Source organism: Pezoporus wallicus, unplaced genomic scaffold (assembly GCF_028554395.1).
Source record: "Pezoporus wallicus isolate ANWC-B61680 ecotype Strahan unplaced genomic scaffold, APGP_CSIRO_Pwel_v1 scaffold_11491, whole genome shotgun sequence".
NCBI classification, from domain to species: domain Eukaryota; kingdom Metazoa; phylum Chordata; class Aves; order Psittaciformes; family Psittacidae; genus Pezoporus; species Pezoporus wallicus.
This window is the reverse complement of record NW_026642649.1, coordinates 5,700,696-5,728,209: the sequence shown is the minus strand read 5'-3', so window position 1 is coordinate 5,728,209 and position 27,514 is coordinate 5,700,696. Positions and strand designations below refer to the sequence as shown.

General features: G+C 42.0%; 1 protein-coding gene across 3 annotated transcripts in view; it reads right to left on the bottom strand.

The window, feature by feature from the left end:
* TNS3 (tensin 3) overlaps positions 1-27,288 on the bottom strand; it is a 197,570-nt gene extending 170,282 nt beyond the window's left edge. For 2 of the 3 annotated variants that reach the window (XM_057431640.1, XM_057431641.1), the window contains exon 1: positions 27,040-27,288. In XM_057431640.1, the coding sequence (XP_057287623.1) occupies positions 27,040-27,141 (102 nt within the window). In that variant the 5' untranslated portion in view covers positions 27,142-27,288. The remainder of the gene's footprint in view (positions 1-27,039) is intronic. The other variant, XM_057431642.1, reaches the window with a different exon arrangement.
* Between the last annotated feature and the right edge of the window lie 226 nt (positions 27,289-27,514).

Sequence of the window (27,514 nt, the reverse complement as noted above, 5' to 3'; positions counted from 1 at the left end):
ACTGGTAGGAAAGAGAACTAAATGAAAAGTAAAACAGTTGCAGCTTTCTCCTCTTCTCAGAACTCAATGAGTTCCTGTCACAGGACTTGGACAGAAGTTCCACACACAGGGACCAGTTGCACAATTTGTCAGCTCTTGTGATGGGAGGCAACGATGAATCAAGTTCCCTGTATCATACACTCAGTGCAATGTGACTGGAAATTTAGTGCAGGGCACACAAAAATTGCTGCAACCGGCTACACAAAGTTCAGGAAAACAGAGAACGAAGAGCATGATGTTGTAACACACCTTATCAAACCTCCGTGCGTTGCTCCTGGTGTACTCTAAGCACTGGCAACTGCCTTTTGTTTTGGTGCCATAGAAGCTTCAAAATGATATATTCCTCCTCCTCCCTTCTTTACACAGCGAAACAGGGCCCAACTCAGAACAATGTGGAGAGGACTTTTTGAGATAAGAGCTCTGAGACAGAACCTGCTGTACCCTTGAGTGCCTATGAACAACTTTTCTGTGTATATGCACTAATTGTTAGTACAGATGGGTGGATTTTCCTAAACCCAACAAGCAAGCAAGCTTTTCCCAAGCCTGCGCGTAGCATCCTACCTCCCTGTATGGTCCAGTAGTATCAGTTACCAACTATCATGAAGCCATGAAATATCTTGTAGAAGAGTAGCCACAAGTTTACGTGTCCCGTTAGACCCTTCACAGGCTGCAGGTCAGCCACCACTGTTTTACACAATACAGAGCCAGAGAACTGGGGTTTCAGGCATTAAAATAAGATTCCTTAAGTAAATATAGCTACAGCCACACTCTTTAAATACTATAAAAGGGTAATTCATTTAAACAAGGGTTTCTTTATAAGCATCCCGTCTTAATCATAGTATGTTATGTCTCTGTAACACATTAATACCAATGGCTGTGCCCCAAGGAGCCTAAATCTTTGTCCAGTGACTCCACTATTGCGTGGGCTCTTTTTACAGCCCTACATACCATCTCCAGTTGAAGGAAGTTTCCTCAGCTTTCATTAAAATGTCAGCTGTACAAAAGCATGAGGGATTTGAATGGCTCATCTGTCACTCAGATTATAGGGCTGGTAGTTACTTTCCTCAGGGAGTACGATGTCTTCTTTCTAATTCACAGTGACATGATTCAAAGAAGAGGTCCCAAGGAGTGGAACCTAACCTGTAAATGTACGCTATGAAAGGGAGATGCAACAAGGCCAATCTTTTTATAAAATACTTCCCTGTGAGTTGACAAATGTCTGCCTCTAGGGTCCAGGCACAAAATCCTGTTCCAAACCCCTTTTCCCTCCACATTCTACAGTTTATAAAGCAAAATAGTTCTTTCCTTCTCACTTTGAAACATATGGGGAGAGGGGAAGACACCAATTTCAAGTCTGGTGTGGGCTTACATTGTTCCAATGACTTCAGGAGAGTTGCAGTAACAGAACTGTAGTCACAATTAGGAAAATATCTCAAATTAGCTGTAACAAAACAGAACAGAGGGACAGCATTACTCTGTGGCAACAAGAGACACAAAAAAGCCTGTTGGATCTTCAAGGACTTCCATTGAAAAACAAACCAGAACTACGAGAGTTGAATGAGGAGGATGAAAAGGTTTAGCACAGTAGCAACTACAAAGCACATTAGTTACTTGTGCAATACACAAGTTATGGTTGGACTTGATGATCTTGAAAGTCTTTTCCAACCTCTCTGATGCTATGATTCTAATACCAAATCTCAGCGTAGTACCAGCCAATAAGAAATAAGGATAGAAATCCAACAATTCTCTCATTGAAATCTGTCACAGGGATGGAATATTTTAATGATTTCATGATAACTTTGGTACTCATATTGTCTCACTGTACTCAACAAAGACAAAAAAAAACCCACCTCCTTACAATCCAGCATTTGCAGTAGAAGTTCCTGCAAAGTTGCTTTCTGGTTACCTGTTAGATTATCCCACCCTAACACAGGTAAAGACAAAGATGCTATTTACAGTAAGCGGCAGGAAGCACCAGCATGAGCTGCTTCTAGGGCCATTCAGACACCTGGGAAAGACAGTAACTTCTTGGCCAGAGCTTGGGAACCACTAACTGGTGCTACCCCACACCTTCAGCCCACTTGTGCTGACACAGCTTCCTAGCACAGACTTATTTGTGCTGACCTAAAGGGTCTGTTCTGCCACTGCAGCCACCTTACCTATTCAGACAACCTGAGCCACACACAGAGAATTACCCTTCTGCCAGGTGGCCTCCATCCCCACTGAGGCTTTGCCAGCAGTGCTCCAACAGTTTGGGAAATGGGATTTTCCCTAAAAGGACTCCCAGTTGACATAGCTGTGCCAGCCCAACTTTCCAACATAGAGCATGACTAAGTTCTGAGACTAACTCCCCCTTCATCCACAATAAACTTCATTTTAGTTCCTTTTCTTTGCTATCTGTTTTGTAAACCTGGAGAGTTGACATTTTCAAGCTTTTATCAAGAACCAGAAACTTTCCTGATAATAAAGTCAACAGATGAATGTATTATTTACCTTCAGAACATGCACTTTATAAAAACACTGAACTACTGCAAGACTCCTGATGAAATGAACTGTATGGCTAAGCACAAGCAGAACAAGATGTTGCCTAGAATCACAGAAAGTTGCTATGGGTGAGTCATATCTACTTGCTTGCCTATCTCAGCAAAATTCATATAGAATAGCTGATGGATGTCAAATTTACAGACTGACAGATCCTCCTGATCTCATTATTGCCAAAGCAGCACCACTGAAATGAGAGAGGAAAAGGAGACTTGGTAGGTTTCTAAGGTTGTATTTTAAACAGCCCTCATAAAAAGGTACAAACCTCATCCAACTTGAAACACCAGAGACTGTGTTTTGAGATCACAGAACATCTGAAGCCGAGTTACAGGCCACCATGAGGCATGCTAGGAGTAAGTTACAATATGAACAGCAAACATATCTTAAGATAGGTTAGTGAGCACCTTAGCAAACTTCAAGAGGACTTTGCAGTCACACTGAACCTGGGTGAACATAACTAAGAAAGCATAATTCTTTGGCTCCTCAGAAGAGAGCCTCTTACTACTGGCTCAGCAACAAGGCAACTGTTGGCCTTTAAAGGTGTATTCATATTTCTGCCTGGGGTTAAATCTTGGTATATTTTTATACACACGCACACAGACACACACTTGTAATCCCTGTACCATTTAACCAGATTACGCACAAAAATGTTCCCCAAGGGAGACAAGATAAAAAGACAACATTTATTGTTTGCAAACGTGCCTACAGAAACCTCAAGTGTGCACACCATGCAGCCTTAACTCTGGTGCCCTGAGGAATTATGTTAACTACTGCTCTGTAATTTATAGGTTAACAGAATGGAGGGGAGAGCTCGTGTGCAACATTGGGTAATGATACATCTGAAATTAAATGGAAGTAAAGAAAGGGAATGCCCGTGTCCAAAGGAAGACTACTTTCTTGGTTTAGATCCCAGAGCCAGGTTTAATGAGCAGCAGAAGTACTCTGCTGCTGTTCTGCCCTGGTACTCCCAGCAGCAGAGGTTACTGAATGGAAACTCAGCCTGTTCAACCTTGTTTGACCACTTTGATGAAATTTCAGCATTCTGATGAAATAGCTGAAATGCCAAAAATGCTGAATAAGCACCATTTCCATTTGGGTTTTCAAAAATTACTGAAACCAAATCTCTCTCTGTTAGAGCTCTATTAAGATCATAGCTTATTTTGCATAGATCACAGAACAGTACTGATCAGAGAACAGCATTTTCTTCAAGCTGCATTAGAAGGGTGTCTTAACAGTTTATCACAATACCAATGACTTGAAGCAGAATTAAATCCACGTCTTTATTCTTAAATCCAAAACATGTTGCTATTTTTCAGTGAAGTATCAAGGAAACTAATATACAGTGAAGCAGACTGACTTTAAAATTACAAACAACAATTTTTCCTAGTGTAATATTAACCATGCCCAGGTCTTGTAGACTCCATCCTGTCAGCCACTGCCTTGTCTGTACAAAGGGTAAGAACTTCCCTATATATTCATTTCATATATTCTATATATTCATTTTAGGATTAAAATACTCCCTAAAATTTTGGAGATAGGATTTTTTTTTTTTTTGGTCCCTTTTTCAGAACAGACTTGATATGGATGGAGAAATCAGGGAATCAGACTGGTATGGGTTTTTTTGGTCCCTTTTTCAGAACAGACTTGATATGGATGGAGAAATCAGGGAATCAGACTGGTATGGGTTGGAAGGGACCTTAAACCTCATCCAGTTCCAACCTCCTGTCATGGGCAGGGACACCTTCTACTAGAGCAGGTTGCTCCAAGCCTCTGGCTCATGTTATTTACATGATTTACAAATGCTATGTTACCATGTTATTTACACGATTCTCAAATCATGTAAATAGCTGCTACAGAGTGACTAACTGATTGATTTTGAAGAGTGCTCTGGTTTGAAATAAGGTTTACCCAACAGTAACTTTTTCATTTCTAATGGAATTACACTTTTTGTCTTTTCAACTATGAACACTCTTTGAGATCAATACCAATCCTTATTTCTTCCGTATTTACTATGTTTCTTTTCTTTAAGGCACCTTTTTATTATCTTCAGCTTTCATAACCATGTATGTAGCTGCAGTTAGAGCTGATGCATATGGTGCAAGCTGATGTCCACCTTATTGTCAGTTATGGATGTGCCCATCCTTTATTTGACCAGCAAAGTTCATCCTAACTGGGATCCACTCCTACCTTCCTCCTGCCCTACAAGGCCAGGAGCCCGCAGAACCTTTCTGCCACCATAGTATTTGCACATTAACTCTGGGTAGGACATAAAGCAGAATTACATAAGTTTCTATCCATTTTCTGACCTTTTACTTAGCTCAAGGCTTCATATTTCCATAAATGCCTGTAACGCGCACAGTCATTTTACATCACCCCACTTTCCTAAGTTTGTCATCTTCTTCTTTGTTCTATTTTTAGCATTGTTTTCAGATAATCAGATTTCATATTTAATTCAGATTTATTTAAATTAATATTTAATGCCAATTATTAATTAAATAATACATTACTAAAACTTGTTGGCAGTGTTTAGAAGAAAGAATCTAGCAAAAGCAGCAAAGTCACAGGTTAGAAACTTCCCTGAACACTAACACTTTTCTTCAGTACAAGTCTTTACAATGGTTTAAATAACTTGCACACATTTTGATGATCTTTTGGTCTTGAAGCATTTATGCCAGCTCTCTTCAGACTTCAGCCTCCACCGTCTGCAGGTCTGGGTGTCCCAGGGATAGTTTGTGATACCTTCTGCAGTGCCATAAGCACCTATTAAATGTATGTGATTTGTGTATGTTAAGATACACCTCTGCATAGCTTAAACCACCTATTTCCATTCAGGTCATGCTGTACCCTCACATACACCATACTCCCCTTTAGTCACCAGGGAAAAACATACTCCAGACAAATGTGCCTACTGCTTCCCTGTGCTGTAGGGCAGCAAAATCACTGTGAATAAAGACTGAGAGGAAGGAAAAGAATTTAAAGTTACCCAGAAAGATAAAACATCAATCATTTTCTTATTCAATTCACTCAAATATCTTTCTCACCCAGGAACCCTGGAGATATAAATAACAAAATAAAGAAAGGAGCACCAACTGATAATAAAAAACGAAAGATACTTGCAACGTGGATTTAGCCAGTGACATCTGGAATATACCATGAGCCTGACTAGTTCTGTCTCAGATGTTTACACGGGAAACCATGGACTGTAAGATGAATTACCAGTGGCTGTAACATGAAGGACACAACCAACAGTGTATTGTGTCAGTGTTCACTTTCTTAGTACAGTGGAAAGACACATAATGATGGCTGACACATGAGTAAAGAATCTCCTTGAAAAGATTCATTGCAATGACTCTGGCCCTTCTCTTCCAGTAAGGTCAGTCAGATGTTTAACCCAGTCCCCATTTAACCCAGTGCCCATTTCTGAGGCTGTACTGAACATTCTGATGTGAGGCTTCTCAATTCTTGTCTCAAGCTTGCCAACAGCTTTCTTCTTCCGAAGGTCCAACACTCCCTGCCTCAACAGGAGCCTTTTAGTGTCTCTAGTAATTATTTATGACAATTAAAATCAGAGTAAAATTACTTAAAGTTTTATATGAGATAAAGATTCCTCTAACCCGGATATCCTTTCTAAAAGATGTTTAACAGTAATAAAGGTTTAATTATCATGAAAGAGGTTGTAAATGTGTTGAATTTGTACATACTCCACTTAAGAAGTACCTCTCAGTGGCATCAGAACTGCCTGAGGTTTTTAAACATGCCCATTACAGAGCATCCTCATGCAAGTATGCCAGAATTTTCTGACTCAGTTTGGCTGGAGCTGTTAATTCGTTCCCAGAAGCCTTCCAGCTTCCTATAAAACATGTGCTTGTTTCATGCTTGTGACAAGCTGAAAGTTCACAGCAAGCTGTAGTGTGAGAGGCAGCAGATCCCAAATATCTAACTGGAAGAAAGCATGCTGTGGTGGCCTCGTACAAGACACTGGGTTTGCTTTCCTTTTAGCTTGGTTTCATAACTATTATTCGAGAGTAAAAAAACATGACCTTGTTTTACATCTCTGCCTTTAGTGTCTTCCCTAGCAGTTTTTAAACTTAGCAACTTAAATCCTGTCTAGTTCCTTCAGGTTTCCTGAAAACAGAAGTTAGCTGGAGGATGCAAACTAAATGCCTCCATCGTAAGAATACCATCATGAGAGCACATCCCTGCTCACCAAAGAGCCCACTCAGGAGAATGAATGACCTCAAGACAATAAAGCACAGGAAAACAGAGTTAATTCATTTTGCTGCTTATAGAAATCTTTGGTTTAAATGCACCAAAATCAACCCAAACAGCATTCACTTCATTGCCTCTCCACAACCCAAAGCACAATAAAGAAACACAAGCTTCGGCATCTAGAGCACTAAAGAGAAAAAGCGTTTCCCAGAGCTGGATTCAAACTTAACGTTGTTCTTAAGTGATAAGAGTGACACATGTCAACAGAACAGTTCTGCCTCTCACAAACCTGCCAAAAACAGGGCCTCTGCCTTCCCTCTCCCTCCTGCTGCTTGCCCTGTACCTATTAATTACACCAGGCTCTATTAATCACCCTTGCTCCTTCCCCCTTGCTACCTCTCCCTTCAGAGGCATGAAGGCAAACTGGGTGACAACATGGGACAGTATTTTTAAGACAGCTGAAGTCCTCTGATTAAACTCTGTGCTAGGGAAAATTCTCCCATTCTCATTTTCTTCATGTTCTAAGCATGTTGAACAGAGACCTCTGAAGGGAATCTTCACTGCCTATGTTTATGTGTTGCATTGACCAAGACCCACATCAACTAACAAGCACACCTGAGGGAAGAGAAGCTTTTCTGCCTCTCATTCATTTCCTCTGGATTATGAAAACACAATGACATTTGAGACAGGATTCTCTCTGTCAGTGGTGAATATGCCATCTCTAATGTTCTGCTGCTCCTTTTCTAGTGCCAGGGAATGAAGAACCAGTTAAACTCAGAGTCACAAAATGAACCACAGCAGAGATGTACAGAAACCAGCAGCTGGAGACTAACCTGTTTAGGGTCAAGCAATGGCCATGGTAGCCCAGGGGAGGGGATGCAAGGAGCCCTGAGGTTAATGCAGTGTGCAACAGCTCCTTCAAACTGCAGAACAAAGGCTTGGACAATGCCACACTGACTGTGTAACAGAGTTGACAGCTGACACAGCTTATTTGATGGAGATAGCTTGCCTACAAGTTTAAAACAGCAGGAAAGCAAGCTGGAAGGAGTAATAAAGCAGGCATGTCATGCTGAATACCTCTGTGCTCACAAGGCATTCAGAGTCACTGCCCTGCCTTTCAGCAGTGCTGCAGTACAGCTCGAAATGGCTCCAGCTTTGACACAAATGAAAGCCAGGCTCTTTGGCATGGGGCACCTGACCCAGGGCAGCAGCTTTCAGCACACGTGAAGAACAGAGCACTTGGTATAACAGAAAGCAGGGTATGTTACCAGAGCTAGAATTACCACAAATGTCTCTGTTTCTGGAGACATTTGTGAGGTTTCTCCTCAGGCTGTAATCTCATAGATCCCAGATTTGTCTTTTAAGCACTTCCATTTCCAGCAGAGAAATTACCAGGTTAAACAGGTATATGCTTTTCAGGTTACAAACTTATTTAGGATAGCTACAGGTCTCAGAGAAGCTATTTATAGACCTAAAGCAAATATATCTGCATTTGTTGATGATGAGCTTGGGGGGTTGTTTTGCTTTCTTTTGGGCTCTTTGCACAAGCATCCTTAATAGTGCCATTTTTCTGATTTACATATCTGATTTTACCTATCCTGATTACAAATTTACATATTCTGATTTATACTCTCTTAAATATAGGTGGTTTGTATAGGATGCTGTTATGGTTTTATTCTTTTGGTTACAATAAATACAACCATACACAGTGACCTTGGAAAGGAGTGATAGAAAGGAATGTAAAAGCATACAGAGGGAAGCAAGGGGCAGTGACAGTTAATTAGGGTCAATAATACACGCTTCCTCCTGAAGCTTCAGAACTCTCTCCAGAAGCGAGCCCGTGCTGGGAATTGCCTGTGGAGCGGAGGATCGCAGTGCCCTCCAGCGGCGGCAGGCTGGGGGCTGCTGCCCAGCTGTCAGAGCCTCCCCTCCTGCCACCTCCACACGAGGGGGTTCTGGGCTCAGGCGCACACTGAAGCCGGGTCATGGGGAGCTTCTTCTCACCCAGCACCCCCAAGTCCTTCTCCTTAGGGCTGTTCTCAAACCAGTCTCCCCCAGCCTGTGTTTGTGCCTGGGATGACCCCGAGCTAGGAGCCGAACATTACCTGGTTGATTTTTCCTCCCTCCAGCATCAGGTCAGAGTATTGACACCTCACAGATGCTCGTACAAGAAGATGACACTGTTCTCAGCAAAAAATCCTGCCACAGCTTCGGTCAGCATGAGGTGCTGGCTGTGGAGATGGGACACACAGGGCAAGGGGTATGAGAGCATGCTGCAGGAGTGCCCTGAGAAATGGTTCAGCATGGAGCATCCAGCACACACAAATGCATTTAACTTTTTACAGACTTCCTAACAAAACCAGGCCTGGAATCATACAGGAAACACAGAAAAGGCTTTTGGCTCATCTGTGTCAGGATGTCTGCTAGGCTGTACTGCGCTAATTTCATTTGTGTGGTTCAGTGTTCAGAGATGTAGAGAGGAATATGAAACATTTAATCCTGAGGCTGTATATTCCAGTAAGTAATTTTGCTTTCCTAGGCAAAATTTTGTTTGTCTACTTAATCCTTTCATTTCCTGTGGAAATACTCTAAATCCTTCTACTTTTTTTGTGTCTTAATCTTTCACATACACACAGTAACCACATCGCCTTTTTGTCTTAGCAGAGCCAAGGCAAACATCACCATATACTTCTGGCTTTCCGAGTGAGAAGGTGCATGAACAGAGCCAACTGAACCTAAACCCTGCCTAAGCATTTCAGCAGAATTATTTATGCTCAGACTTTGTCTAGTGGGTCCCTACTCAGAGGCACAAGACTTATTCAGGGAAGCAAAAGTTCCTAATACTTTGCTTTGAAACAATAGGGACAGAGAAACACCTACATAGACACACATTTAAATGTGACAGGAGCTCATGTGTGTGTGAAAAAGTCTTCATTTCTCCCCTCAAAAAGCAATGTTTTTTCCCTAAACATCCCAGATTAACACAACTAAATCCAAAGCAATGCTCACCCCTTCTGAACTGGAGACAAGCCCATAGTTTTCAGTGCTGCCAGGTAAGTAACTAGAAGGCAGATGGCAAAGAAACATACTAAACCCCTTAAATCACATTGAAGAACAGCAACTAAGACTTATATTCTGAGTCATGGGAATTGAAGTTTGGGAGATCATAGTTGCAAGTGTGGAGACTGTGACAGCCTCATAATAAACCTTAATTAATAAGATTTAAGTTTCTTATGTAAATCCCAACTTTTGTTGTTGCAATCTCCATTCTAAGGTGCTGTGCTCAGACACCTTCCCTATACTTATATTTACACCCTCACTCCCTATACTTATATTTACACCCTCACAATTGGGAAAGATCTCTAGAGAGCTATTACAGTTGATTCGTTAGTGATACAAAACACAGAAACCAAACATTCATATTCTTCACATAAAGGTGAAATGCAAGTGTAAGCATCAAGCTAGATTATTTTGATCTAAACAAACTTTCCTTCCCAACAATAAGGGTGCTGACCTACAGTTCCACCCGGGTCCTACAATAATACCAAGACATCTCCAGAAAATCACACCTTTTACAGTTTTTAAACCAGAAATATCTAATAAAGCAAGGAGAAAGCGTTTTACCAATCTTTAGCCAGCCAAAAGCAGTCCTTCAAGTTTGAACTGTCTGAGCTCCCTCTGCATTCAGCAAACAGCAGTAGGCAATGTTAGCATGGGTTGAATAAATCATCCTCTGGGATACTTAATGAGGAAGACTAGATTCTTAGTGGCCTAGATGCATAACATTTAGATAAACATTCCTGTAAGCCAATATATACATATTACAGGAATTCATGCAGCTTGTGGTAAGTTATCTCTCCTTGGATTTTCATCTTTTGCTCCCTCCCTCTTTCTCTTCCCCAGCCCATCTCTGATTTCCTGAGCTATTTTTGTTTCACTTCTTATCCACTTCTCTTTGCAGCTCTTGCTTTTGTAGCCAACGTCTGGTCCTTCCTGCTCACGATCTCCTCTGCTCTCTTGCTTCCTTTTTGAGTCTCCACATGCAAATAATTCACTCCCTGCCTCCTACTTCAGAGTCACCCCTACTTTCCCCTCTCCCTTTATTCCTCTCTCGAAGTCACTGAAGGTTTAAGGTCAAGAGAGTGATCAAGCAGCAGCTTTGTTACACAGATGGGGTAGGAAGAAAGCAGAGGGAACAGAAGGATCTGTGAAAGATCAGTTTCTCCCTCTGCTGAGAGCCAAAAAGAGCTCTGAGGACTGAGCCTGCTTGCAGAGCTACCAATCAGTAATTTAATCAGTAAAACCTCTTGCTCGACAAAATGGAATCCTTCACCAAATCTAATAGAGGTGCAATTAAAGAAGGCATGTGGCATTGGAAGTGTTAAGTTTGTTCTCTAATTCCTGATGCCAAAAGACCCTGAGCAAATAGAAAACATCTGTTCCTCTGGCATCTTTAGATGTATAAACCTTGTTTACTTATGTATGCCTGGGTGGACCAGCAATCCAAACTGTGTGTTTCAGGAGGGCACCAGATATCAGCTTGCAGGCAGATCAGGAAGTCAGGAATAAGATATTCTTCCTGTGGTAAATCACTGAGTACAGTTACAACAACTGAAAAGGAAGGAAATTGTTAAATATTTTTCTTTCGGTAAAAACTCAAGTCTGCTGGAGCGAGATGTAATTTGAAAGAAAAGAAATTCGTAACCATTAGCTCGAAACAGAATAGATTTCAGTTTTCCTCCCTCAATACGAATTAAATTCTTAACACAGGAACGGCCGATCTTTGAGTAAATGGTCACAGTTTCAGTGAAGCTTTTCTCAGCACCTCCAGAATCAGCTTCAGAGAGGTACCTTCTAACTTCCCATAGCAACTCATCTGTGCATCACAACTAGCAATCCCATAGGAAACAGTGTGTGCATTGCAGGGAGGAGGAGAAAGGCTGAACAGGAGGAAGAGGGTGGCAATGAGACTTGTTTTCCTCTGATAAAACTGTCCTGGCCAGGTATTAGACCTAATTAAATCATACAGAAGACTTTTGTATTTCTTTCCTAATACAGTCTTCAGAGGCCCTATACCAGTGTAACCCTGATGTTCCCTTTTCTTGTTTTGGCAATTAGACTTAATGATGGTAGATTAATCCTGAGCTGAAGTGTTGGACAACACATTGTGGAACCCTTCTTAGGATTCATTTGCCTTCACCCATTTGTCCAGAAGCCAGTCCTTCTCAGACTTCATTTACTCTATTTTCACCTGGCTCTTTCTAGTACAACCAAAGAGATGGCCATTGAACAAGCTCTTAACCCACCAACCCCCCATTACATCCACCTGGAAATTGAGGGGATAAGGAGAGCAAACACATAAAACATGATTCCTGTGTCATGTAGTGAGAGGCCATAGCATTATGAGTGTCCTAGGTGCAAGTATGCATGGTAATTCCAGATGGCCCCATGTTTGCTTGTGGGGCTTCCCCCTGTGTCCTAGTGCTGGACCCATGCTGGTCAGAACTGCCAGCTGCTGCCACTACCTCCTGTTTTCATAAGGAAACCCACATCTCCCTCCCAGCACTAGAAAGATTTCACCACCAGCCATGCATGCTGCAAACAGATGCCACAGCTATTCAGGGATACCCAGATCAGCAGCAGTCGTAACAAATCAGAAGGGCAAGGACCAATTATAGAGAGGCCTTTCTTGATGAAAGGTCTGGTAATGATGTTCTGGCTCTGGCAACCCAAGCAGAGATTTGCTGTTCCAGGGGAGTCAGGATTTCCCTCCCTTCATCTTTGTACTTTCTTCTTTTAGACAGAGGATAAAAACCAAAATAATAATCATATCCTTGGAAAGTATTTTTGACCCTTTACAAACACCTGCCCCTTCAGGTGTTTGTAAAAACTGAAGGTGTTTGTAAAACTGAACCTCAGAGCAGCTTTCAGTGTCTGAAGGGGGCTACAAGGATGCTGGAGAGGGACTCTTCATCAGGGACTGTAGCAATAGGACAAGGGGTGATGGGTTCAAACTGAAACAGGGGAAGTTCAGGTTAGATCTAAGGACGAAGTTCCTCCCTGTTGAGGGTGCTGAGGCGCTGGCACAGGGTGGCCAGAGAAGCTGTGACTGCCTCATCCCTGGCAGTGTTCAAGGCCAGGTTGGACGAGACTTGGAGCAACCTGGTCTAGTGTGAAGTGTCCCTGCCCATGTCAGGGGTTTGGAACTGCATGATCTTAAGGTCCTTTCTAACCCAAACCAGTCTGGGATTCTATGATTCTATGTGTGTAACACACTGAGACAGAAAAAGCCAAGGGGCAAAAGCCAGAGCACTTAGTTGCTGACATTGATTATTCAGCTCCCCAGGACGGTGTTTCCAGAACATAGAATAAATGCAGCAAATAACATCAAACTGTTCCATGGATTTCTTTTTCTTAAATGTGACAGAAAGTGAGACATTACGTTGCCTTTTGCACTGTTTTGCAGTGGACAGTACCAGATCATCTCAAAAGTCTGAACTCTTCCTGGTTAACACTGCAGCTAAACCCAGTTAGCCTCATGCTGTCTGTAAGGAATGAAAACACGTCCCTGTGAACTTACTTCTGTGTGCACTCTGCCAGCTATGTTTGGAACCTATGATTTCTGCTATGTCCTGAGAGTTGTATGTATCCAATGCTGTAATTATCAACTCTTTCCTCCTCTTACACTTTAATCTGAGGTCTCAGATGTCATCCTTTTGGCTCAGAAGATGCCTCTCCACAGCAAGGTTCCCATTTTTCCCACACTCTGAATGGTATTCAACTGTGAGAACTGAGCTCATACATATTCCACTGCTCACAATATTATGTCCCAGTTAAATATTTTCATACAAGATTTAAAAGCAAAACAGAACAGGTTATAATCCCTCATGTAGATTTGTACTTTGTCCTACTGTCATTTGCTTCTCTGGCAGAGGTTTTTGCATGACATCTTTCCAGTCAATAAAAAGAGGTCAGTCAATGCAAGTCAGAACATGTGCCTCAAAATTGCCATAGTCCAGCAGCCCATGAGACTGTCTTATAATCAGTACTTTGAGGTGCTCTTCCAGTCACCATAATATCATGGCCAGTACACACAGTTACACTGCATACTGTATTGTACCTCAAACCCCCAACTTCTGTGTTCCTCTGAGATACAGCATGAGTTCAGCCAAAGGAAGGAAGCTCCTTCTTAGGCAAAAGAATGCAAGAACTTCTAACCCATGTAAGCAAAGACCATACCCAGAGACATTCCACTAGTGATTTAGACACTGCCAGATCTATTTGATCTGGCCACTGCTAAAACTGGACATACTGCAAAAACTGAAGGAAGCACTCAGCGAGTCTAGCCCTCTCCAGCAGCAATGAAGCCTTTTAGCAGGGTTTTGGATGCATGGTTGGATGTTGGCATCACAGCTCCTGAAGCTGAATAACTGAAAAATCAGTTCAGAAGTCTCTCCAAAAGAGTAAGCAAGGCAGACAGAGGAAGTATTAACTGATGCTGCAGGTATCATTTTAATCTGCAGGTCACACACATATAAAACCTTTTTCTTACCTGGTGGGTAAAGAAGATGGATGGATGAGTTTCAAAATGATTGTTATTATTATCCACAACAGCAATAATAATAGTAACAAGAACTCACCATGTAAAAGGTACTTGGATTTCTAATCCATTGCATCCCCAATACCAACACGTACACTCTGAGAGAGTCAGAACAGGGTTTCATTTAGGAATAAAACAGAAAATCCAACATTCTGATGCTGGAGGTTGATGCTGAGGTTTCTGATTTGTAAGTCTGATATTCTCTATAGACATCATAAACCATACTACTTAGCATATACTCTAGAAAACAAATAGCTAAGCTAAATCTAGGACACATGTAAAGAAGCATATGAGCTCAATACAAAGACCTTCCTTCACCACTGAGTGATACATCTCTTTTTTGCCACCTCCAAAAATCACAACTGCAATCAACCTCTGCCTTTTCTCATGCAAAAGCACAGAAAAAAGCCACAATATGGGGCTCACCCTGGTCCCTATAAGGATTCTATTATTCTTCAGTTGTTCTTCTCTATACTGACTCTCTGAAAGTGTTTCCATTTATTTAGAGTATCCAGGGGGAAAAAACTCAGGATAAAAGCCAGTAACCCATCTTACTAACAAAGCAGTAACACTTCAGTGGCCCTTCTTTCCTAAGTCATTTGATTTTTATAGCCGTTTTATAGCCATTAAGAACATGTCTTCAGTGGAAGTATAATGAAGTAAATAGTCACTCAGTGTCTTGCTGAACACACTGCAGCTCCTACACTCTGTTAGAACTGTTCTTATTTAGTCTACAAGAAAGAGCATACATGAAAAATAACTTAGAAAGAGCAGGCAAAAAGTCATGTGGAGGGCAAAAATGCACAGCCTTTAAAAAGAATTATTTATATATTAAATAGGGGAGGTTTGTATTTTCTTTTTAAAATGTAGCTTACAGCAAAATTATCTCCCTTAAAATAAGAGAACAGTATTAATGCTTGAATCAAGGGCAGTTCAACCATAAATTGCCCTGCATTCCAGAATCCCATTACCCCCTCAGCTCAAAGGACAGTACAAGGGGTGAAGGGGGGGGAATCACTTGTGTAATAGGATTTCTAAATTCTACCTTATATAGCAAGGGCAGTCAGGTTTCTTACCATCTAGAAGACCATGATCCACAGCTCAGTGCCCAGCCTGCAAGTTTAGGGGGTGGGGTGGGTAGGGTGGGGGGGCGTGGGTGTTAAATCTGCAAGAAGAATGCTTTCAACACATCCTGACCTCCACAGTTTAAGGCCACAGTATAAAAGTAATGAGAAGTGTAAGTGTTCCAGTGACACCAGTAATATTTTTCAGCTTTCTATTTTTAGGATTTCTTGGCAAGGTTTCGTCTCTAACCCTGGCTCCCAGTTTCTGTCTAATAGCCCAAGCTGCCAACAGGGGTTTAGAGGAGGAATGCCTTGTGGCAAGTTTTTCTGACTTATTACAGGAAGGGCAAAATGTGATTCTCCCCCCACCGTTAGCCAAAAATGGAGGTTCAAAGAATCTCCAGGAATCCAGCAGCCACCAGTCCATTCATCTGTGTCAAATCCCTGTGAATTGATGCTTATTCAAGTCAGGATCCCAGCTTCATACCACAAACTCCCTACTCCAATCTTCCTTCTCAGTAAACATAGAGTGAAAATGCACTTTTCATATTCGCCCTCTCGGTGTTTGACAGGTATAAGCCAGCTTTTATTTTGCAGTCACATCCAAGACACAGAAGGGATGAAGGCCATAATTCAGTTAAGATCTTTGGCTGCACAAAATTATGGTGATGACTGATCAAAACACTGCAGATAGCACTGAAATACAACTGGGGGAGTATTCACAAGGATTCTGGCTAGGTATTGATTCCTCGCTTTTATTTGTCTGTGACAAGGTACAATACATACATTTCTTAACGAAAATTTCCACAGTATGTGGAAGCAACAGAGAGAAACTGAATATTTAAAAGGAAATTATTACATCCACACTGAATTTCAGAACAGCTCCCACTTTAAAGTATTCTGTGCGCAATCCTGGAGCAATGTTAATCATTCTCATCCTGTTTTCTCATTCTCAGAGAGTTAAGGTTATATTTTTAAACCCTGTGAGCCAGTCCTTTGCAGCTAAAGTTGTCTGAGTTGGAATGAAAAGGAGTTTAAAATTCTGGTGAGTTCCACCTAATTCATTTTTCCATCTAATGCCCTCCAACATTGCTGAAACCTGTTCAGGTTTGCTGAGTTTTTGAATGACATTCCAATGCTGTTACACTGACAACTTCAATAGAGCTGCAAAGCTCAAGAAGAAGCAAGCATGGCTGGAATCTCAGTCAGAGCTGCCTAAGGCTCAGCTTCCACCCTTCCAGAAGAGCCTCTGCCTCTGAACATGAGGGCCATCCACAATGAAACCAAGCACTTGGTTCTGGTCAATTAGTTCTACATTTTAATGAATATCAATGGCCTTTCAGGAGGGATTGCAAGGGAGAAATAAGATGAATAAGTAAAACAGCCTTTTACTCTCAAAACAGTGTTCATCCATTTCTCCTTTTATGAGTGTTTAGTGCAGTCATTGATCTCAGCTGATACATTAAAAACAGTCTCCTTTTTCTGTGAGGAAAACAGCCAAGTGCCATGGTTTGGTGACACAGAGGCGATCCCATCACTCTTTTGAGAGTTCTGACAGTGTTCCTTTTGTCTAGACCCTCACATCTTAAAGCCTTCATGCTACATGGGTAAATGCATTCCTAAACAGGAATTCTTTCCAAATGAAGGCTAAGGAAAGAAAAGCCATCCCCATGCTGTTTTGACATGGTTCCGCAGTGAAGAACACTATGGCTTTTGCCTTCAGATCACTGGTTTAAAAACACCGGAATCCATGAACCCTAAAATCCTTCAAGTTTTGTTCAGTTTGAGCCAATAGATTCTCTTATTTTCCCAGGTGGGGACACATTTGATGCAACTACAACTACCCAGATCTCAATGGGAAATAAGTCAGGACTTACCCATGGAAAAGTTAGGGGTCAAATGTCTCGTAACAGTTAACAGAAGACACACCTTTGCGTCAGAGTAACTGCAAACCTCAGCATCCTTCTACTTAGGCAAGTGCCAGCCACAGGACAAGAGACTGGCCACCAGACATCCCCCTGATGGTCCACCGTGACCCATCATGACTTCAGCTCTCCTCAAGTTACCACTGCCACTGGTGACCTGGCACTGGGAGAGCTGAGTGAAGAGTGTCCATTTGCATGTGAATATAGTTCTTCTTACAGTGCCCATCAATACCCATACACAAAGTAGCACTTCTCCTGCTCAAGCACAAAGGCAAGAAGGAACTGTTCCAAATACCTTAAAGACAGGCTAAAAATACAACCCTTTGTTTAGCCACCCACCAAAATTACAGCTGTGTGAAATCCAGGTCAGAATCCTCAGGTTGAACTCACTCATCTTCTGTCTGATGGATCTTTCTCTCTCACACATACATGAGTGCACACAAACCCACGTGTAGTCCTGTTGCCACTGTGCACAGGCTTAAATGCATCTACTTGCATTCAAGACCACAACACTATCAGCCTATCACTGAAACCCCATGAGCTGCCACTGCAATAAATCTAGAGAGAGCCTTCGTAAATCCTATGGGGAGCCTTCAAGGACAAAGACCCAAATGGTTTTAATTTCCCTCTAAGTGATAGCCATAGTTAATACCAGATTTGGCAGGAAGCAGGCATTCCATGCCCATTGGGCTTATACGGACATGAAAAAGAGTTTATGTTTGACATTTGCTTTAAAAACATAATGAAAACCTTTTGCTCTTTCAAGTCCCAAACTTGCATTAGTTTCTGAGAGTCTTATTACTTTGAAAAAAAAGCATTTGTTGGCTCTGATTGCTTGGATAGCCAACAAAAAAGCATTAGGAATAGGGTCTTTTTTAGCGCTCTATAGCTGGATGACAGAGATCAAGGAGCAACAGAAACAAGATGCTGAACAGCACATTCCCTCTCTGTCCCCCTTACAACTGCTTTTGATAAATAAGAAGTGGCTTACGACATCAAGCTCTGATTCATCACTGGCAGCTCTCCACCAGTTAACAGAAAGGAAAGGACATGTAGTATTTTCACATACTGTCCCAATTCTCTTCATGTGTTTTGTCCCTTAATATCACACACAGCATTTGCCTGATGCCCTGGTGGCACAGCCAAACCATATGGCAAATATGGATAACAGTGGAGATCCAAAAGCAACTTTCCATCAGCTGTGCTCCGGATTCCTGCCAGACATGGCATGGAGGGCTAATGCTTCCAGTGTTACATGCACTAGGGTAGGACAGGGCTGGGAAGGCTTATCGAATCATGGAATGGTTTGGGTTCAACCCCCCTGCAATGAGCAAGGACATCTTCAACTACATCAGCCTGCCCAGAACCACATCCCAGCCTGGCCTGGGATGTCTCCAGGGATGGGGCATCCACCACCTCTCTGGGCAACCTGTGCCAGGGTTTTACCACCCTCATTGTACAGAATTTCTTCCTCACATCCAGCCTGAATCTCCCTCTTTTAGTTTCAAACCATCACCCTTCATCCTGTTGCAACAGGGCTAAAAAGCCTCCCATCTTTCTTATAGGCCTCTTTTAAGAACTAACAGGCTGAAACAATGTCTCACTGGAATCTTCTCTTCTCCAGGCTGAACAACCCATTTGTGGTTGAGAGTCCTCTCAGGGCAGAAAATAAGAAAGGGGCAAGGCCAAGTAGCTCTGAGAGCTTGAAGCAGCAGTTTATAGAGCTCTTGCACAGTCAAACTATAACCAACCTAGTCCTTCCATCCTGAAATCTACATGGGAACCAAAAAGATCAGTCTTATTCTATATGTCACAGCTCCTGACGTCACACCATGTGTAAGGCAGCAAATATGAAAGCATAATTCAACTATTAAAAATGGTGACTTAAGGAACAGTTCTGTGCTTTGTCCTAGATCCATCATGATCATGACTTACTGCATTATGTTGCATTACTTAAAATTAATACCCCAAAAACTTCACTTTACCCTGTCACCCTAAAGACTTCTCCCTTTAGCTTTATGCATGTTATAAAATGAAACAGGCTAGGAATGAATGAGAGCACCTATTCACTTCAGTCAGCTCTGCCTTCCTTTAGCTTTTTCTCTCCTACTATAGACGAACAGCTCTGATAAACAACAGTGGCAGTTGACTCTCTAAAACATTTCACATCTCTGTTATTTGTGACAGCTGAAACAGGTATTTGTGCACTTAACCCAAAAGGGGAGATCCACAAGGCAGTGGGATTTGGCTTTGACTGCAAAGACCTTATAAGAAGCCATAGCCAGGAACCCATTACTACAGAAAGCAGTATTGACTGATGGCTAATGCACAGATAAACTGAAGTGAAAAGATCTGTTACAGGCTGCCCTACCAAGTTTTATTTTGGGGTAAATGTCTTCATCATTCCATTAATTTCATTAGAGCCAAGATGGGAAAGTGCTGCACTATGAGAGAGACAATGGAGAATCTGCAAAATGATGACTTTAAAATTTCCATACAAGTAACATCCGAGGTTGTCACTTGTTTCACTTGAAAAACAACCTCTAGGACTTCACATACAAGTTTTACCTTGGGTATGCTACTCATTTTGAAGGCAGAGGTATTCTCAATGATCACCTCAACAGATTTCAAGCTGAGCTTTTAATTAAAGTAACTGCTCAGACATAAAGCACCAAGATATACATGTTCATTTCAGGTTATTCTCCTCCCTGCTGCCCTTCTATGGTGATAAAATTCGCCCTTTGCCTTCTAGGTGAAAATTCCTTTCCCATTCAGTCTTCCAACTGGCAGGTCATTGAATGAGAAAACAGAGTTTCATAAACACACCTCACAGTAATTCTCCAAGAAAAAGGAGCTACCAGTTAAGCAGAATAGTGATTTCTGACCCCAAAAGTGGTAAGACAGTAGGGCCAAGACTGCGTAGAATGCTAGACAGCAAATGCAAGAAATCCTGGACTGGTTTAATGCTTTTTCTAAAGACAAAACCATTATACAAGTCCTAAATGGGTGCACTGTCAAACAGCATCTTGTAAATGCCTTCAGCAGTCACAAAGCAGCGTCATACACCTCTCCCCATCTTGCAAGGGACTGGAGAGGGCATAAACTACAACAAGAATAACCTCACCCCTCACACACACTGAGAAGTACCTAGCGCACACTCAGCATCAGGAACATGCTTACTTTTTACATTCCCACTGCGTGCACTTGAGTTGGCATGGAAAAACCATGTCTAGCTGCAAAATCTAGTCCCATTTACTTTGGCTCTTTATGTATTAAAACCAGAGAAGGCTGGAAGGAGGAAAGAAAGAAAACTGCTGTTTTCTCTTCACCTGTATTCAAGAGAATATCTTCACATCTGAGGGGGGATTCACATGTGGAAGGGAAAGGCTTTTCCCAGAAGTGATCAATTCTAGAAAGTGGAAGGTCTCATAAAATGAAGTCACGACATGAACGTAGCTGCAATATCCAGCCACTGGACCCAGTGGTATCATGTACCATGTACCACAGCCTCTTTTCTACTGGCCAAACCTAGATAGCAGGAATTCACCTAACTAAAGCAGGAGTACAGCGTATGAGCCTACAGGGTTTCTTGCAAACTGTTTAGCTTCTATCTTAGATCTCCTTTCCCTCCCTTGGTCCCTCTCGCATATGTCTTCCCAACCCAGCCCATATATAAGGTGGCTAACATGAAGAATATTGTTAACTACCGCCCATGCTAAAGATGAAAAGCCCCCCAAAATCTGAGTTGAATTTCCTACACGGCATTTGTACATGAGCTGCCAGGACCCTAAATACCCTTTATAAATTATTTTCAGGGTAAGAGGTATCTTTACTCACCTGGAGTTTATAAGCAGTCATTATCAGCATTGTATGAGACTTAATCAGGATTCTTAGATGTTACTAATGTGGTTCAGTCACACCAGTAGTCTCTTATAATGCTTTAAGTGATCCATGAAGAGCTGGGAACAGCACTGAAAGTTTTAGGGCTGTAAGAGCCATAGAATCAGACTCCAACTCAGTAATTGCAGCTATGTAAACCAGGGCCTATATTATAACATCACAACTAAGCATGTTAAAGTATAAAATATCAGGGTTAAACAAGTGAAAATCTGTATCAGGATACACCACAGAGTTTCACACCCAAGCATCCCATGATCCACATGAGGGCAAAAAGGAGGGCAATGGGCAAGAAAGCTGTTTTTGTAAGGGTACCTGAAAGGATGCAACAAAGCAAAAGAAAATATCAAGTAGTTACCTCTTCAGAGGAAAACAGAAGAGAGTATAATGCTAAGAGTTGTTATATTTGGGGAGGAGAAGGAAATTCATCATGACCAGCACCATACATGAGTCACTAGGGGATGAAACATTCCTGAACTTTAATTCAGTAAAATATCTTAAGTCACCCTTAAAATTCATTTTCAATTTCTAGAGATGTCAAGACCACATGAACCTTTAAGTACTTTATTGTATAGGAACAGGCTTAAGAAACTGCTTATGTTCAAGTGCTTTGTTGAATAAAGAACCCTGCTGATGGAGCTGAGTACATATTCAACCATGGCATGATTCCTCAACCTCTGAGAGAAGTAAAGCAGAGTGGAGGAGGAAGGGAAATGCTGCTAGCATTTTACTTTCCCATGAGGGCGGCTGGGATTGCTGAGGCACCAGTGCTACTTGAGCATGTGTTACACGAGGAGGAGCTCTCTCTGCTGTTGGGAAGCCATGGGACCTACATCAGGCCCCAGGGTCAGAAGGAAGGACCAGCTAGAATGAAGGAGATGTAGGAAAGGGAGTATGATTCTCATTCCACATATCATAAAAGAACTCACATGTTTTGAATAACAATTTTGACAATTTAATCGTTGGTTTGGATGATTAAACAATGTGTATCAGGGATGGAATTGTGATCTGAACCATCTGTGCAAAGAAATGGCTTTATGGAATGGCAGGGTGACTGAAACTATTCAACCTCCTTGCTTGTAACCAGCTAGATTTGAAGCAGATTGTACCTACTTACAGACAACACATTCATTTCTCCCTCAGTGTTATCCGAGACGTTCATTCTATCAGTTTTCTGGACAACTAAAGACCATCCAAGATCCAAGAAACTTCCCTATTTAGATTAAAAACCAGAACCAACAGTGATTTTTCCTTTATAATGATACAATTTGCCATTCATAGTCAGTAGGAAGAAACAATTCTGAAATTACAAAGCAAAAGCAATGCTCAAAGTAACCCACAAACTATAAAAAAAAAAAAAAAGAAGACGTTTTTCTATTTTAAGTTTCATGGGAAAGTTGTTCATCTTTCCAGACATCACTTGAGGGCTGTAACTGAGCCATTTGGGAACCTTTCACATTCCTCCTATACCCTTAATATTCTTCTGGAAGGCAAAAAAGGGTTCTAAATCCTTCCTTGCTTCTCAGTTCCTCTCAGGAATTATTTTTGTTATAACTTGAGGCTGCCTTTATCTTTCAGAGAAAAAAAGTATCTTTACTTCCAACTTGTTGAAAACCACTTTAATCCAGCCTGTTTTCCACAGGACATGTCACAGCTGTCAGACAGAAGGCAGGATACCAAGGTGAAAATGCAATTCTTTCCAGTAACAGCCATTATGTTCCAGTGTGTTTCACCTGTCTGAGATCCCCTGGAAACCTAACTGACACGGTAGCTACAATTGCTTGACGTTTTTGAAAGGTTTTTTCCTTTCCTTGGTTATTAAAAACATGACAACTTGCAATGAAAGAACCAGACATTGCACTGAAAACCGTAAAAAGAACGCCAGTTGCATAATGTGCAGTCTTTAGTAAGCTGGCTTCCCCAAGATACTCACATACTAAATAACATTAGCAACAGGGCTATCATCACATGAATTAACCTGACTGGTTAAGTAATAGTAATGGAGTGGGAACAAGAATGCATAGTCAAAGGGATTTCCCATCTACATACAATAATAGACATTATGCAGCTTTCACCCAGAATGTATTCATTAGATGAAAGGACACGTGTTAACAAAAGGGTGATTGGCCTACAAGATTCATAGAAACATATAGAATCACAGAATGGTTTGGGTTGGAAAGGACCTTAAGTTCATCCAGTTCCAACCCCCCTGCCATGGGCAGGGACGCCTTACACTAGACCATGTTGCCCAAGGCTCTGTCCATCCTGGCCTTGAACACTGCCAGGGATGGAGCATTCATCAGCTTCTTGAACACAGTTTGACTAACAGTGCCCCAGGCTGGGTCTTCCATGGTTGCCATCACCTTGGCCTGCACTGGCAAAAAGATATATTAAATTATTAAAGATTCTTGTTGTTTTATTCTGACTTCTCTGTTTTATAACACAATACAAGGAAATGATGCTAAAGACTTCTGAACTTGTGGGCATTTTGGGCCAGTGCTGTTATTTGCTTAGTATTCAATCCAAACCCCCTTTAAAATCTTTCTTCCTGGAAGAAATATTTTGCTTCCAATTCTTTCCATCTGTACAAATAAATCATCAGTAGCAGAAGCCAGAATATTCCTGCAGGGAGATTATGGACTGAGTGATACTGGTGATTACCCTCTGATGTAGCGTAGCATCCTCACATTTGCACACTCACCCAGTCAGAGATACCAAGATATAACACAGAAGCCTACTGTATGGAGAAGACAGTACAGAGATCCACTGGACTGTCCCTTTTCCTTGCTTTGCACAAGTGACAACTCATTACTCCAAAAGTAATATGCTTCAGTGGACAAGCATTTCAATGAGGCTCAGACCTGAAGTCTGTTATGTATTCACTGAGCAAGTCTGAAAAAGTTACTTGATTTACTTTACTTTGCGCTTCAGTTTCCACTATTGGTTCTTGCTGATGTAAGACAGCAGGACTGGTACAAACTTTTTTTCTTCTCCCTTACAATATTATACCCAAAGAAAAACGAAATTTAAAGAAGTGGGTAAAAAGTAAAGATTCAGACAATGAGTTTTCAGGTCATGCTGGGATCTGCTCAGGAAGGTTCACCTACAGCAACTGAGCCAGAGCTGGTGCTTGCATTCAGTCCTGATCCAGTCTATGCTGAACAGCAAATTCAGTAGTCACTACCACAGCAGCCCCTCACAGAAAGCTGATAAACCACCCAAGGATGAGGCCTAACCAAGAAACATAATGTCAACTATGTGCCAATTTTCAGTTAGCCTAATTCCACTGATACCAAGAGAAAAATACTTACTTGTCTAGTGTAACCCTACTAGAAAAATATACCCCTCCCTTGAAAATGCAAAACAAACAAATCCCCTCAGTCTTTAAAACACCTTCCTAGCATCAAATTTATGCTATTTTACCCTCAACTTTATATTAAGACCTTTTGCCATATTCTGAGACAGAATGTCTAATATTACAATCATTTCAACCCCCCAGTGGTAGCAATTCAGATGGTGTATTGTATAATTATGTATCTTCCTGCTGGAGGAGAAAGATCAATAGAAATTCAACAATAGAGAAAGCTCACATTTTAAGCTGTTGCCAATTGACTCCTTTTTCATGTTCCAGATGTAAAATAAAGGCACTGATGTTAATACATCCTGCCCACATGTTTTCTGTTCCCTAATAGCAGCATAAATTGGAGCCTATGCCAGCTTTTGTAGACTACTCCATCATTTGAACTCATTTTATAACCAATATTTTGAGAATTACTGGCCCAGCTTCCCTCATCACTCACACTAATTTAAAACTGATTAAATGCAATTGGTTTCAGAGAAGAAACTCTTGATTTATACTGATATATAATAATAGAAGAATGCAAACCATCCATTTCATGGAACTTGGTATGAGGGTGGTGAAGCTCTGCTTAGCCACAGCAGTCCTTGTTAAATTGACATGGACTGCTGCTAAGGAAACCACCAGATTTCTTTATCTTGTTGCTTGGTATTAGCCTCTCCCAGTTCTTTTAAGTGTCACAGAGAGAGGAGGTTAACATTATTTAGTTTGTTCTCTTGCCCCTGGGTTTAATGCTCAGGTTTTCTTGACCCTTCAGTATATCTTAACAAGGAAAGGAAGACTCATGAAGAAACATGGTTGTAAAATCTAGTTTAAAAGGAGTTACTTCTAAGCAATATTAATAACATCAGTTAGCTGGAGAGCCCTCTGAGAAGCAGACTCTCAATTAGCAGCCCCAAAGAACAACAAGAACCAAAGTGTGGTGGGGCAAAGCTGCCATGGGGAACAGGTAACACAACAGCGGGATGCTGTTTTGGAGCAATAGGGTTACCCATCTTAACTAAGTCCTTGTAATATAACAACTAGCACGAAAAAGAAAACAAGCATGGCTCTTGGAATATGTTCTTAATGTGTTTCAAGAGCATCCAGTAAAATTGGGGTTACCAGGCACCAAGTCGGTGTGCAATAACCAGTTAGTAACCTTCCCTCTAGTAAAACGTGCCCCATTAACAGTCTAAAATTAGACTCCTGGTCCTTGATCTAAGAGTTAGTAGAAAATTCGTCCTTATCAATCTGGGGAGGGCAGGGGGGAAGGAGTTTGCTAAAGTAATTTTTCTTTCCAACGTAACATTATGATTTTCAGGTTTAATACAGTGCATAAGGTCACAGGCTAATGTTTCTTTGGCAAGAGATCACTGGAGATCATTGTATATGCTTTCAAATGGAATAAAGCTCCTTCTTTTAATTCTGAGAGAAGGCAAAATATTTCAGCCCTTTAAATGCGCCACTTGTCTACAACTGAACGCTGGCCATCTTACACCTCAGAAGAGAGCAATTCTGGCACCAACACATACACTCTGCTATTTCCTTGGCAGCTTTGTGGTTTGAAATGTTAGACACAAGAGTGATGGAGATTGTCCCAAAGACAGAGTGCCGATGAGATGCTCAAGGGGAGCTTGAAACCAGTACAGATTATTTAGTGCATGTTTACCACTTGTGTGGTATATTCTGTATGAATTTCTGGGAAACTAATCGTAAAAGGTTTCATCAGAACTGGTATGTTTTCAGAAGGGATTTGAAATGAAAGCGATTGCTCAGTTAAGCATGCAAAAGGAGAGGGAGACTGCTAGAGTGTGCTGAACCCGAGTCAGCAAAAACATTTACACATATGCTTAAAATGAATTTAATCCAGTGTTGAACCAAACTTTCAGAGTTAACGCAGAAGGAAGAGCATGAAACTTCAAAGGTCCAGAGGTTTGCTTAGCAAACCAGAAACAGAGATGCTTGAATGAGCCTCTGGAATGAGTTGCATGGAGCTGAGAGACTCTGACAATGCTCTGGAAAGGTTTCTGGTACCTCCTGTTTGCAGCTCCGCCGAGAGCCTGCTATTTTGGCAGTTCCCCTGGTTTTGGCCACAGCCATAAACTCAAAGACCAAATCACTGAGACCAAATGGGTTTAAAACCATAAGCTGATCAAAACCTTTCATACCCGTCCACAGTCATGAACTCGAAGGGAACCCATCACTGGGACCGGATGGGTTTAAAACCGTAAGTTGATCTAAAACTTTCCTCCCCGTGAAAAGTTAACATGTGTACTTCAGGATTAGCAACCCACCCCTATTTTTGGCAGCTCTATTTCCATAACTACCCCCAAAACAAGCGATTTAGGCGCCTATTCAGAGGTAGCCGACGCCCGCCCCGCCTCCCTCCTCCGCGCCGGGGCCGGGGCAGCGCATCCCGCGTACCTGAATCATGGTCTCGGCTCCTCCTTGCGCCGAGCGGCGGCGGGGCCGGGGCCGGGACCGGGTCTCGGTGCCGCGGCTCGCCAGGCTCGCCCGGCCGCCCATGGGCTCCCCGGGGCTCACCCGCCGCCAGCGCTCATGAGCCCCCCCCGGCTGCCACCCGCGCTCCCGTTCTCCCAGCTCCTTCCCGCTCCGCTTTCGCCTTTTGTTACCGTGCTCCCGAGCTGACCACACCGTGCCCCCTCCGGAGCCCGGACGACAAATCAGAGAGCCGGTGCCGAAAGCTCTGTGCTCCAGCTGGGGAAATACAGCCTTCCCTTATCCTGGTGGGAGGGTTTTTGGATCACTGAGCGGTGCGGATACAGTAACGGCGAAATTAGGAACTCGCAAAACAGTCTTCGCTGCTTTTGTGCAGAAGGAAAGCGAGCTTTCCAGTGATCTGTCACTAAAGTAAGGCGATAGTACCCGAGTAACTTGA